This window comes from Pyrgilauda ruficollis, unplaced genomic scaffold (assembly GCF_017590135.1).
Source record: "Pyrgilauda ruficollis isolate IOZ18807 unplaced genomic scaffold, ASM1759013v1 scaffold27, whole genome shotgun sequence".
In the NCBI taxonomy this organism is placed as follows: Eukaryota; Metazoa; Chordata; class Aves; order Passeriformes; family Passeridae; genus Pyrgilauda; species Pyrgilauda ruficollis.
In genome coordinates this window covers 4,079,295-4,093,935 of record NW_024524044.1, presented here as the reverse complement: position 1 = coordinate 4,093,935, position 14,641 = coordinate 4,079,295, and the positions used below count along the sequence as shown (strand labels likewise).

The window sequence follows — 14,641 nt, the reverse complement described above, 5'->3', positions numbered from 1 at the left end:
GCCTTACTTTTCTGATTAACATAACTGTAGAAGCCCTTTCTGTAATTTTCTGCATCCCTTGCCAGGTTCAGTTCCAGTTTTGTCTTGGCCTTCCTCCCCCACTTCTTACTCAGTCATACTTTTCTATACTTATTTTACTGCACACCATTTCTTGATTTTGATTTCTGTTGAGACACCATGAGGCTGGCTATCTTGGCTGCCAGGTTCTTAGAAACCTTGTTGATGTAGTTCAAAAATCCAAAGTTTTCTCCATGTGGGATGAAAATACATTCTAAACTCTTGTAATTCTCATTGCATTTCTTGGCCTTTTGTGTGGAAACCATTTCTGCACTGCTCGTTATCCTAAAGTACAGTAGTACTTTAAAGTAAAGTAAAGTAAAGTAAAGTACTTTAAAGTAAAGCACAGTAACAGTCCTTCCAGCCATACTGATTGATATTCTACTTTCATGGCATTTGGGGTCTGAGCATACATTAATGACAGCTTGTGGGAACTAACTCTGGAGGGTAGCACACCACATTTCCATTTGTTAAATTGATGGCGTTCTCCAAATACTTGGAAATTACTGTGACAGTTTATGGAATCCTGTATTCTTAAACAATATGATGTTGTGTCCTTGTACTAGTGCAACTTGGGCAACAACATAAACATGTGCAACAGTGTTCTCACAAAGACTGGGCAGTAAAAACTAGTGGATAAAATGTTTTCCTTTTTGTTCATACAACGAAGAATGGATTTTCCTTAATTTCAGACATACCCGTCATGTGTCAACATCCACGTCTGTGTTGTCTTGTGATGATAGAAGAGAAGGATAGGGAGCAATGCACTTGACATTGACATAAGTAGCATTGACATGAACATAGTGTTCCCCAATAAAAGTGGAGAAGATTGTTGATATTTTTGAAACGAGTTCAGAAAATGCTGGACGCATCTCGGGTTTCGGATGCCAGCACTTCAACATGACTTCATACCTGCCATTCAAATAGAAGAAGTGTTCAATTATGAAATCACATAAAAGGAAAAAAAAACCCAACTCTCTCTTTCCTCCCACAGTCTCAGTTACTAAAGTACCAGAATCAGCAGCATTTGCAGAAGCCTTTGCAAACTATTTACTTACAGTGGGTCAGGGCAGTATTCAGGTTGCAGCAGCCTTCTTCCTTGCAGTAAGTAAACAGTTATATCAAAAGAATTTACATCAGGATAAGGTGGTGCCCCTCGTGTCATAAGTTCCCATAACAATACACCAAAGGACCACTAAGAAAACAAACAATAAATAAAAAGTTAAAGGGTTGGAGGGCTTTACATTCCTGTTTTAGAAGATGGTTTGACAGATTTAAGCATTCAACTGCATGGATTTTCTCTTTGAAAAGTTCTTTTACTGCATTCAGCTTTCTTTTAAGTGGGCTAATAAATGCTGTAGGGACTTGAGGAGCCACTTAAATAAGAGGCAGAGAATCTCAATAAGTAAATGAAAGAAAATAAAAGCCTATAGGCCTGATACTTTGCTGGTGTAAATTGGCAGACTTCTTTTGAGGTTAATGGAGCTCTGCCAGTTTACATGAACTGATGATCTGGCTAACTCTGTGTAAATACATGCTGAAGACAATATACACAGTGAAAATTCTATGCATAACAAGTCAGTCTGAATCTGGATTGAACAGAAAGCTAAAATACAAAGCAATCCAGGCAACTGACTTCATTGTAACAATTTTTTCTTCGTAAATGGCCAGGTAGTACTTGAGATTGCTGTAGGCAGCCAGTAAGTATTTATAAAGCAAATAAAGTATTTTGGAGAACTATTAACTTTTATGAATCTCCAAGTTAACCAGTTCTGTCAAGCTTTCCAAAGCCCCTCCTATAGCAGGGTTCTTGGCTTCTTGGAATGTCCTTAGTTTCCCTTGGAACAGGGTTAAACTCCTAATTCTTTCCTGAGCAGTAAGATATATATATAAGGTCAACAACTTCTTGCTTAGTGATTGGGACAAATACACTTTCTGGAGGTAGAAAGACTCTTTTATTCTTATCTGAACAAAAGCTAGATTCAAATATCAGTTTTCATATGGAGCTGTTCCATTAATTAAACACTAGAAAGATGCCTCAGGCAACAGAAAAGAAATAAATACGTGATACAAATATATTTGTACATTACCACATCTGACTTTGTTGTGAACTTCTGAGTTTGTAAACTTTCTAAAGCCATCCATTTCACTGGCAGTTTAGCTCCTGTTTTATTGTGCACACTGTAGTATTCTTTATCATAGACATCTCTAGCAAGACCAAAATCAGCAACCTTGACAGTGAATTTTTCATCCAACCTAGAGAAATGACAAAAGGTATTATTTTCAACTGAGTGGGCAAGATTTACCGTGTTGGTGGATTATAATCACTGACTTGCATTTTTGGGACTGTGACTTTGGATGGCAGTACTTTATTTGGCATCTATGAACTAATGTAACACTGAAACAAAAGTGCAGCAAAGTATATTTGACACCCATTTAACACAGTTAATGAACTCAGGAAATTACTGATATTGTTTTGATAATACAATTTGAATTATAGTTATTTTAAAACAATTGCTATGTATAAAAAGATTTTTGCTAATAGCCTATACATACTGATTGAGTTCTACATAATTTCTTCCACAGCTGTTTTTTTTTTTTTGTTTCTGTATCCTTAAAATCTGCTCATTTTTATTTCCAAGTTAATGCATCACCTTTCCTACTTACTCTCAGTTTTGATAAGGAGGGATCCATCATTATCTCAGTGACTGCCTTTATGTAATAATGTAGTCCTGTAACTAAGGATGAGTTTGATGTGTGTTCTGGGGGAAAATTATGGCATAACAAAAGATCTCTTGGGGTTACAGCTTAGCCATACCAGAAGACCTCCTAAGCTTGGTATTTGTCCTGATAAGTGGTATCATTATTACAAATAGAGTGTGGGTGTGGGCATTTTCAAGCCTTTCCTTCTTTACATGAGCAGACCTAGTCACAGCAAGCACTTCCTTTTGGGCTTCTTTACAGCCTCACACAGTCACAGAATGGGTGTGGTTGGAAGGGGCCCCTGCAGATCATTTAGTCACCTCTGTCTCCCCTGCTCAAAGCAGGGTCTGCTGCTACAGGTTGCTCAGAACTACGACCAGGTGGGTTTTGAATATTTGCAAGGATAAAGACTCCACTACTTTTCTGGCAGCCTGGGTCAGTGTTCAGTCATCTGTACAACAAAAGCACTACTGTGTTTAAATGCATTTTTTTTCTATTTCAGTGTGTGCCCATTGCCTCTTGGCCTGTCCTTGGGCACCACTTAGAAGAATCTGGCTTCCTCTTCTTTAATCCACCATATCAGTTACATATATGGATAACATCTCCTTGAACCTTCTCTAGGCTAAATGATCCTGTCTCTCTCAGTGTCTGCACATGACATTTCCCTGTCTTGAATTTATGAGGTTTCTGTCTGGACAACTCTGGGCTGTTGAAGTCAGTGGATGGGACAGAACCATCTGCTGTATTTACTGATGTTGTAACTTAATCTGATGAAAGGAGTAGGAAGGAACTTTGATGCATCAACAGGAAATAGTTTATGCCATAGCAGGTTCCTGCACCTCTTCCAGGACAGTGGAATGGAGTAAAGAGTCCCTGAGGACTATATTTGCATGCTGGCTTCCTTTCTGATAGACATCACCAGTGCAGCAGGGCCTGTACTGAGTGTTGGATTGCACATGGCCCCTGGGGAAAGTGGGTCTTGTGGCAGCAGCTCTCCAGGCTCTGAAGTGCTGATCCCTACAGAAGTGCAAAAGCAGTCATTCAGTGGTCATGTGAGACACCCTGAGAGCTGTTCCTTCCTCACCCAAGGAAGAGACAGTAGGCCAGGGGAATGTCCTGTTGGCCACCATTTGGACTTTGATTAGATGAACTAGGTCTTTTGTTCAGTAACCCAATGCATTTCTTCTTAGGAAATATGAAAATGTGCTTGTTGCTTTTTTCATCCATTAAAAAACCCAATACCTGCAATAAAATGTTCTTTTTCAGAGGCTGTTCAACTGCACAGGTGTGCACACTTGAAAAAAGAGTAAGACATCTGATGTCACAGGTTAATGACCCTTTTGCAGCCAGAGTTCCAGTTTGTGATGTGCTAAAAATAAACTTTAAGGCTGTGCCTCATTAATTCACAACATCAGTGATAAATCAGCATAATCATATTGGCAAATCCTGTATCAGTTTGTCTTTGTGGGAACTGAGCTGTCTGGCTTCCCAGACACTAGTAAGATTCTTTGAATGTTAATTTGTGTGCCTGGTTGAGCCAAAGTAAGCTCATACTCATGTAATGAAAGACTATTGTCAAGAGGTCTCACTGGTGTTTCTTTGTGTTCCTGTTTTTCTCACAAAGTTCCCCTGTGTTCCTCTCCCTCCTGGTTAGGTGTGGCAGCAGAGACATGCTGCTTCTGAAGAGGCTGGGTGGAAGCACAGCAAGTTGAGACAACAGCAGTTTAACTTCCCTTAGGAGATGCCTTTTAAACTCTAACCAATGATTTTGAGAGGCTAGACTTTCACCTCAGCTTTCTTATTTCTCACACTCCAAAAAAGCTTATGTGTCAGAAATGAGCCCTTAGCAAGATGAGTAGCTCATCAGTATGCAAGACAAACATCAGTATAATTGCAGAGCAATGAGAAAAACACCATCTTTTTACTAAAAAATAGCAGAATCCTGGAAACTTCAGTTTATCTCATCTCATTTCACTGTTTTACACAGAAGAGTGTGGTAATGTGGCTAAAGTAGATGTCTGTACTTACATACAGTTTCTTGCTGCCAAATCTCTATGGACAAACTTTTTACTTGCAAGGTATTTCATTCCTTTTGCAACCTGAAGGCCAAATCCAATTAAATCTTTTACTGTTGGATTCTGTAAAATACAAACATTTATGATAAAATGAATGCAGAAGCTTAAGGATTGGACTGCTTTATGCTGTGACTCTTTAGGTTTTATACACCTCTCCTGCCACCAGAATGATCAAGAAAGGTTGGTGCTTGTAGTGAAACTGGTTTAAGTTTAGGTCAGCTTCTTACTCCCAGTGAGAAAACACACTATAGGAAAACAAAAGAGCTGACACTCTCCAGAAGAGTAGAGTTTGCAGCATAAGCAGCATAACCTGACCTGAGAAATGGAACAGTATGCTGAAACTTCAGCTTCACAGAAGATACACAAAATTCACATATGTGGCCTTAAGGGTGATAGCATGTAACTCAGTAGAAGGTACTAACTGTGAACTTGGAGCTCATCAGCTGGAGATGACCAAGAGAAGAGAAAGTCATATTTGGGACAAAATAGGTGCATCAGTATAATGTCATGAAAAAGGCAAATATGACCTTAGCAGTTACCAGAGGAAGATTTTTGGAAATGATTGTTAACTCTTTCTTCTTGCCTACATGGTGAGATGATACTCAAAATGTTAAATATCAAAATAAATATAGACATAAACCTGTAAATCTTTTATGGCAATAATATGACTTGTAACAGTAAGGATACTACAGATTTTTGTGGTTTTGACACTACTTCTTATAATTTTCTTCTGTGGAACAATCTGATTCAACTGTGGTCATTATTCTATTTATTTCAGGAAGGACTATGGCACTATTTAGAGAAAAGGGACCTGGTGCTTGTAGAATGAGAAAAGCTCAAATGGGAGCAGGTCCCAGCCTCAGAAAGCTTAACTCCTCCAAAAATTTGTTGAAATTAAATTTTTTTAAATTGTACTGGCTATTGCTGATTGCCGTAAAAGCAAGGACAAAATCCTGTTGGCTCAGAAATCACTTTATGTTGTTCTAACACTGTGAAATAGGTGAAATACAGTGTAAAGTGGGCTTACAGTGCCTGAGGTAAGATCTGTGATCTCCTACTTGAGAGAAAGCAGTGAGGCTCATTTGAGGAATCTACAGTTTTTCAATAGAAATGGGGAAGATTGCTGATAAGAGTGTATGCATAGTTTTATAACAGCTCCTGTTTTTCTTTCTTAAGATAAGAAGAAAAAATATGGGTAATAAAGGTGCTGTGACACTAGCTGGACATGGAGTTCCCTCACCTAGGAGTTGGAAGAGCAGAGGCTGATGACTGGCACAGCTGTGCTAAAGTCAACAGAGATGTGCCAGTTTAACCAGCAGATGACTGGGCCTCTGGACGTAGATCTCATAAACACATTTGTTTATAAAGAGGCTTATGGATGGGAAATGAGAAATACTTATTGCTGATAATTTCTGGGAAACATTCTAGAGAGGAATGTGAGGGGGAGGGGAAGGAGTGGCGCTGCTGTGGCTGGGCTCGGTGCCAGACTAAGCAAGTGCTAAAGGTTAAGGTGTAGTTACAGCAGCAAGTTGCAGACGTAATGTAATTATGAGAGCTTGTAAGTGTTGGAGCAGGGCGTGGCCAGACTTGCATTACCATTTGTACCTCACCAGGTACTTACGTGAGTCTCATTCCTAATGAAGTTTCGAAGATCTCCATGTTTCATGTACGGAAGAACAACTAATGGGGATCCTTCATTGGGCAAACAGATTCCCAGGAGCGACAGAACATTGGGATGAGTGAAATCTTTCATGATTATTCCTTCTTTCAGAAACTGAGCTACTTCTTCCAGGTCTGTAATCCCTGAGAAATCCAGTAATAAAATGAGTTAATTAAAAGAAAGAGAAACAAACTAGGGTTCATTTCTCTACAGCATGTCATTGTACAACAAAGTGATAATGAGAGACTACAAACACGCTCTCCACCTCCCACGTTACAATGAGGTTATGTGCATTGGTTTTCCTACAATGACCAAAGACAGGCTGTTGGTAATTTTAATTCTGTTTCTCCATTTCTTATTTTGAATGATTTAAAATTGAATAACAACACTTGAATAAACACTTGAATAAACTTGAATAAAGTCCTTAATAAATGTTGTTATACTCTCTTCGTGTTTTTCCAGCAGCTTTTCCTACTCTTCAGCAGTTTAACTTCCAAACCCAAATCTTCAGCACTCAGTAGAACAAAAAAAGATGCTACCTTTCCCTTATTTTCCAGAGTTTTTTTCTTTGTAGAGGAAATATATGGAAATTTCATTTGATGTAAAAATATATGCCAATGTGTTGCAGTAATTTGGAGTAATTGGAATTGCTCCAAAGATAAAGCTGATTCAGCTGCAACTAAGAATCTTTGTGAATGTATACTTCACTGGAACTTATTGGTTCACCCCAGTTATCTTTGGAATGAACAGTAACATCTCACTATTAAACATGTAACTCACTATTCAGTGACTTCACAGCACAATGAATTTTCCTGCTATCATTATCCAGCAATGTCCCATGATACACACAGCCAAAATGTCCTGTATAAAAAAAATGAGCAATATTAGCTTTAAGAAGTAAAATTAGCTTTCTGGTATTTTCCACTGGGTAGCAATTATACTGTAAGAAAGTGATCACACTCCATTTCTATCCAATTCCCAACACTTGTAATATACACTTCCTAACTAACATATTAAAATAAATGGAATCAGACCATTACATAAAACCACCATTCATAAAATCACCATTACATAAAACCACCACTACATAAAACCACCATTACATAAAACGAAAACTCTCCTTGCAGCATAATTGGTATTTCTTGACCTAAATGGAGAGTATAAATAATGACAAGGCTGGCGCCACAAGTATTTTGTGTTCTTGTGATGACTAAGCACATGACACCCACATCAGCCCATTCCCATGCTCTCCTGTGACATGGGTGTCAAAGGAGGACACCTGGAAGGCACAGGGAGCAGTTAGGAGCTGACATGACCCCTGGATTGGTGGTTCCCAGTGATCTGCAAGCCCACGCTAAGTGGTCCACTGGACTGTACAAACTTGATGCATCTGATGGAAAGGACAGCCACTCTGGGATTACAGTTGCTCAGGTCTTGCTATTCCAGGGAAAACGTTGAATGTTAAAAGTGATGTGTTGGCTGTGGACAGTTTGGGAGTTGCTCTACTGATCACAGACTGATGACACCACTTGGCAGTTTTTTCCTATGGCCTAGTTCCAAGTATAAAATATCACTAAAATGATGAAAAACATTTGCCTTCTTTCTCATGGTCTAAGCAGTGAAATGAACTGCCAGGGACACAGAAATCCTGTGCTTTCCTGCCAAGCAAATGATGTTGTCTAACAAAACTTACTATGAGAAGTCAGGTTTACCAGTCTGGGAAACAGTGAAGTTTGAGCTCCAGGTTCAGACATTAATTTCTCTAAATCAAATTATGTACGTGCAGTTGTGGCTTCCTTCACAGATGAACTATTTACTGGAAACTTTTACAATACTAATATTTGCAGTTAGAAAGCATATTTTTTTTTTCCTTTAGTGTGAGCTCTACAGAGAACAAGACTATCTGATCAATTTTACTACGTTCCAGTCATAAGCTCTGGTCAGAGATCACTTTGCTTTGCTTTTGGCTTAAAGTAAAATTAATCCAAAGTTTGTTTTATAAAAGCAACTAAAATCCCATCAGACCACAGATTGCTTGGAGCCTGGGCAAAAATCCTAAAGCTTGGATTGGGTGTGTCTAAAATATTTTGGGGTTTGGCCCATTTCTGGTTAGAAGGGAGAAAATTTAAAACGGTTAATTATCTTGGTGTCATTCCAGATATTTTTCAACATTTAAAAAATGGGAAATTACTTGGAGTTTTCCAAAACAAAAGAGAAAAGAAAAAGGCCCACCCTTGCTTTGGGGATGATGAAGTGTAATACATAGAAATGAAACACACTGACTGTTTGTTTGATTTGTGGCTCTTGCCCTGCAGAAGAGGCATTAAGAATATAATTTATAGCAAATTTTTTATCAGTACTCAACAAGAGACCTCTCATGCATGATCTGTAGAAATACTGAAACACAGTTTGTACTTTGGTTGCTAACAGGTACTCAGTCACACAGAGTTTAAAAATGTCCCTAACAGAAATACTGGCTTGGGCTATGAAAGGTAAAGGGAACTTGCTTATGAAGATGTAGAGGGAATAGGAGTGATGAAAGAAATTTAGAAAAAATAGGAGACTTGCCAAATCAGGGACAAAACCAAGGGGAAGTGAATCAGGGGCTACATATTTCTGCAGCTGGCATGAGAGGAATGAGGTGATATGAAGAGCATTTGCTGGGAGGAAACAAGCATCAAATTCCTCAGAGCTGGTGGAAACTTGAGGAGGGTAAAGGGGTGTGGGCATTTCACCTGGGTCATGGGGACTTTTACTGTATGCACTAATGACTGCAGGAGTCTCCCGTGTCATGTAGCAATCCTGACAGGTCATTGGCTCCAAGTTTGAGGTCACTTGTGTTCCTGCCTTGGCATCCCCTGCCATTTAGGTGTGTGCCTTAGGTTTCATATATATATATATATATATATCCTGTGGCAGATTCAGTCCCATACCACAGCCTCATGGATCAGAAGCCCTGGCTGAGCTTTCTGTAGCCTAGAAAAGGGTGAGAGTGAGGCAGTTGGAGGGGGACCAGCAAGTCCAAGAGTTCAAAAGAGCCTCATTATTTGGCAGACTCCTTCCTCCTGATGGTGTCTTCTCCAACTGATCAGATGCACTGACTTCAAAGGAGAGCCCCTTCATTCCCTCCTTGATTCAGTACACAGCATGCAATGCTATAAGAGCTAAAAAGCTTGAAAAAAATCTCTGTATAGACACCTCATTCAGAATGGTTTATAACGAATGGGTGTGCAAAAAGAGGAGCAGTTTGCAATGTAAGAGTTGCAGTACCCACCTCTTCCTATTACTTCACTGAAGTGTACAATCAGACTGTCGGCACCAATAACCACATGCTGCACTTCTTTGACCAGGTCGGGATTTAAGGCACTGATGTCTATGTGGACGTTACTTTGGAGAAGTGGACTGGCTAAATCGGAGTCTCCGCTAGACAGAATCGGGGAGAGGTCAGAGTGAGGATACTGGGCAGGTCTGCACGATCCATTCTGAGACATGCTTGGAAACTGGTCTGAAAAATGAACAGAAACTGTTATAGTCCTTTCAAACTTCTCCTTGAAAAATGAAGAGTTTTATTGCATTGGTAAGAAAGGTTTGATTTTATCAGTTTGGAAGTGGCTTGGCTTTACGGAAGTTTTGGTCATGAAGGGAAAATTAAAATATGCATTGATAATCTGCCAACCTCCAGGAAACCCATGTCACTAGAAACTTGTGCTTGTCTCAGCTCTACTTTTACAAAAGTAAATGGCAAAACTTCCACTTTTCTGAGGGGATGGAATGAAGCCTTGTCAGTTCTTGCCAAACAGAGGTTATAGTATTTCTAGCAATTGGGAGTAACATGATTAAAACAGAAAAATGACAGCAATATGGAAGGAGGAGGTAGTGAACAATTGAAAACATGAAGCTTTTTATTATTGTCATGTTTTAATTTGGTAGGGAACTTTACACTTCACAAAGGTTTCCAAAGTGCTGGTGACTAGCTGTATTTATCCAATGGTAAATATTCAACCAGGGAAATGCCTAGAGGTGATTCATTTCCTGTAACTGCTGAAGATATTACAGTGGGTGCTACTCATGAAAATAACATGAGCCATCTGATATAGCAGAAACTAAAATATTTCAGCAAATCCAGGAGTATCTATTTGAGATTTTCTTTTTTTAATCAACAGCATGTTGCTCAATTTCAAATTGGTTTTGTTTAAAACCTTTTTCCTAGGATTTTGTGTGGCTGAATGAAATAGCTATGTTTAGTTTATACCAGTTTCAGTCTGGAATGATTTCCGTGGAGTTGATAAGCTGAATTTAGCTGAATTTGTTTTTCAGGGTGAAAAACAAAAAAAAAAAAAAGGAGAGTAAATTTACCAACAGAAACTATCAGGTATCTTGTTACAAAAAGTAAAAAATATACATACTTCATTTATTTCTGCATAAAACTTGTGAAATTTTTATAAAGTGCTTTTATCACTCTGGGAGCTGAGAAACACTCTGTTATTTTACCTAGGAGCAAAAATATCAGCTCTTACAACTTACAAATTAATTTATTTGTAACTAAAGGCAAATATCTATTTAATAAACACAGTAAAATAATCTAGCCATGGCCACAAATAATATTTACAGCTGCAAAATGTAAACCTGCATGTTTTCTAATGTTTCTTTTATTTCATTCTTTGATAATATTGACATACAGGAACATGAGATGAACACACACCCTTCTTGGATGCACTCTCCATTGTGCTTTGCCAGCACACTGTGGCTGCAGGACCACTGTGGATTTACCTTCCACCAAGGATCTTTGCATAGTTTTGTCTCATGGGCCACTTTCCCTTCTAACCAGTAGCATGGGCTTTTCTTTCCCTTTGGAAATTTTTCAATCAAGAAACTTCCTGTACAAGCTGCTGGCAGCAATTAAAGGATAATATGGGAAGCCAGGAGCAGGCTGTGTCTCAGATAGCTCTGTGACTGGGGCTTGCAAAGGTGGAACAAAGATTTGGAGTTATTTCCATTGAGTTGTTTACAGCAGCACCTGAAATAGTACAAGACTATGTGGATACCAAGACTCACAATTATCTGCGATATCTCACACACCATAATAGATAAAGGCTCTTTAATGATAATCACAGAACATGGTCTCCACATGTGTTAAAGGAGCTTAGCATTGTGTGATAAGTGTAGCAGACTGCTCTTCTGAAGAATACCCACTTTAAAGTCATATTATACAGCACAAAAATATATTTGGTGTAGGATTATTCTTCCCTGAGACTGGCATAATGGCACATGGCATATGGACCTCCATTCAATTTGTCACAGTCTTCATATCCTTTTAGCTTAATTTTTAAAACTAACATTTCTGCATTATACAATGTCCCATTTTACAGGAGGGGTATCAACAGACAGAAGAATATCAGTTTACAAACTCCATGTCCCATGTCGGACCAACAGAACTGCTTTTTTATAACTGTAGGAAGTCACTGGGACACACTAAACCTGCAACCACTTGATGTTGTCATTAAAATCAGAATTTTCTGAGGGGATTTGTGCATGGTGTGATGGATCTTATGACAACACAGAATCACTATATATACTAGCTCCTAATAACTTGTGGAGCATACTTTTAGAGAGTTTTTACTAATTGTATTTTATTTATTCCTTCAACCTGAGTAAAAGTAAAAATCCTATGCACCTTGATCTTGGGAAGCACCTGAAAAGCTCAGTTAAAATAGCAAGCCTGTGCATACATGAAAGTTCCAAAAATGCAGACACAGACAAATCAGATGAGAAACTGAAATTAGGATACTGATCAAAATAGGTATCATGTGAAGACATATGAAAATCAATATGTGTAAAATATCCTCCATTCTGATTCCTAATTAGAGTCATACCTTCTAGAAAAGTTGATCTGTAGTCTACAGATTCGCTTGAAACCATTTCCGTTGTTGGACTTACACTCCTCGCGCTCACCAGCCTGTCCAGGTGAGGGGTGTGCACTCTGCCATCATAACGAACCAGGTCACTTCCCAGATCTGAAGGGGGAGGAGAAAGCAATATTAAAAAACCCTCGTGTTTTCACTATGCCAATATTGATTTATCTATTTATTTAAATTTAGATTTTCTGCTCTGCTGGGAAGAGGGTTAGGTTCTTGCTCTGGCAGATGTGTAGGACTTGAACTTGAGCTGTTTTTACAGTCCAAGATTTTCTGAAAAAAAAATCTTGTGTTGAAGACCCACTCTTACCCATACTGGAAGATCAAAGACTGCTTTGAAGACTCTAGGGCCAGCTTCATGGTCTGACTGTGACAGTGCATCAGGACAAGACTTGGTTATACACTAGCTCCCCTCCTCCTCCCACCTTACATAGCGTGGCAGCTCTCAATGGAAGGAAACCCAGACACGGGGGCCAAAGAAGAATGGGAGTCTGACCAAGTTCCTGATTTGGGAAAAAAAAAAAGACCAGGAGACTGCAGCACTCTGTGTCTTGCACAACTCATGCACAGCCTGGATGAAGCTGAAGTACTTGTGATTCCACGCATGTAATGTACTCATCCCCTCTTCCAAAGCTGATTAGGGAAAAGAAGTTACTACATTTTCCTAATAGCTCAGAGTTCCTCAGAGATCCTTCTGCTTAAGGCATAATGTGGCCCTTCACCCAGCTCAGGCTCTTGCCAAGCACTGAAATGCAACTAAACATCGGGAGTTGATTGTGAAACCTCTGCTGACAGGTTACAACAGGGCAATACATGTCAGTTAAGCAAAGCATAAAATTATGTAAGTTTTTAAAATCCGAGATAATAATGGAATTATTTGATAGGATTGACTATGATGGACCTTTAATTTGTTTCTTCTTCCTTCTCCAGAAGAAAACCATCAAAAAGATAAAAATTAAGATTGATGTTGAAAGAATTCCAGCAATTAGTCCCGTGAAATTCTGATCTTGCCGGATCAGCACTTTTCCAATAACTGTTGACAAAACTTCTTGCTTCCACTGAAATAACAAAGAAAAAAATAGTGTAATGATTTCCAAAGACAAGTAAGAACTAGATTATTAGTACTAAAGTCTGAGGTGATATGTCTCATATGTATTAAGTCTTGATTTTGTGATGTTGTTCTGTGATAAGACACTGTGAGTGGAGAAATTGTTATATTGGTGTACATGAAAACAGAGCTACATGTTTATGATTCATTTCTCACGTTCAAGAGCTCTGATTGTGACACAGCTCTGTATTTGATACACCACACACAGAGCATGCACTCACATGCTCTCTGGATAACAGGGTTCCACTGTTACCAGATGCTAATTGAAAATGTTAAATTCATGCTTTTGCTCATATGGTGCACGGAATGGGCCTATGGCTATATGGGCTGCGTTAAAAAAAAATAGCCCAGCTGTCTTTAATGTGTGTCCTTTTGGCACAAATATGCTGTAACATCAAACTCACTCTCTTGTTGACAGCATGCTTGCATTTTAGTTCCCAAGGTCACGTGAGCCTGTCCCTTGCCAGCTTCTAGCTTGCTGACAATTTAAAGAAACAAAACTAAACAAAAAAACCTACCCCGAAAACCAACAACCAAACAAGCACCAAGCAGCTAACAGGGAAAAACTGTTTTAGGTCACACAGCACTAGCTCAGTCAGTTGGAATGCATTTGGCCATCTTTTCTCTTCCTCCTGTGGAATTCATCCCTCTGGGTACTGTAATGATGGATTTGCCCGTCAAAAGAGCAAATTTTCTTCTTCGCTGGGCAGACTACAATTTCTGAGTCTCCTTGCCAGTAAACAAGTAGAAACCTTGTTTAACCCCTTTATGTTTTGTTCTTTTCTGTGCATGAAACATGTCACACATGTCTGTTTCTTAGAAGTTAAGAAAATATCACAGAGTAGAACTAATTGAATGCAATGTTAGTCCTGGTCAGATATGTAAAAATACAACATATTAACTGAATGCAACCTGTGCACAAGTATTATTATATGAAACTAGGCACTTAGAAATCTGGGGACCTACACCAAAAGGAGAGCTGCATCTAATTTTATAGTCTGCCTGATATATCCAAGAAAATGAATACTTACTTAAAAAAAGAAATTGATATTAAAATAAATTACTAGTTACCATATTAATAAGACAAATTAGTTGTTACTATTTACTTAGATTGCAGTAGCAC

At 38.7% G+C, this 14,641-nt stretch overlaps 1 protein-coding gene across 2 annotated transcripts in view; it reads right to left on the bottom strand.

The window, feature by feature from the left end:
• Positions 1-433: 433 nt before the first annotated feature.
• The window catches only part of MET (MET proto-oncogene, receptor tyrosine kinase), an 86,603-nt gene continuing 72,395 nt past the window's right edge, over positions 434-14,641 (bottom strand). Inside the window, exons 14-22 of one of the 2 annotated variants that reach the window (XM_041471499.1) lie at positions 13,312-13,468; positions 12,369-12,509; positions 9,770-10,000; positions 7,276-7,356; positions 6,457-6,638; positions 4,789-4,898; positions 2,148-2,313; positions 1,116-1,252; positions 434-969 (exon numbers count right to left, since the gene is read on the bottom strand). In XM_041471499.1, coding sequence (XP_041327433.1) covers positions 759-969; positions 1,116-1,252; positions 2,148-2,313; positions 4,789-4,898; positions 6,457-6,638; positions 7,276-7,356; positions 9,770-10,000; positions 12,369-12,509; positions 13,312-13,468 — 1,416 coding nt within the window. In that variant the 3' untranslated portion in view covers positions 434-758. The remainder of the gene's footprint in view (positions 970-1,115; positions 1,253-2,147; positions 2,314-4,788; positions 4,899-6,456; positions 6,639-7,275; positions 7,357-9,769; positions 10,001-12,368; positions 12,510-13,311; positions 13,469-14,641) is intronic. The other variant, XM_041471498.1, reaches the window with a different exon arrangement.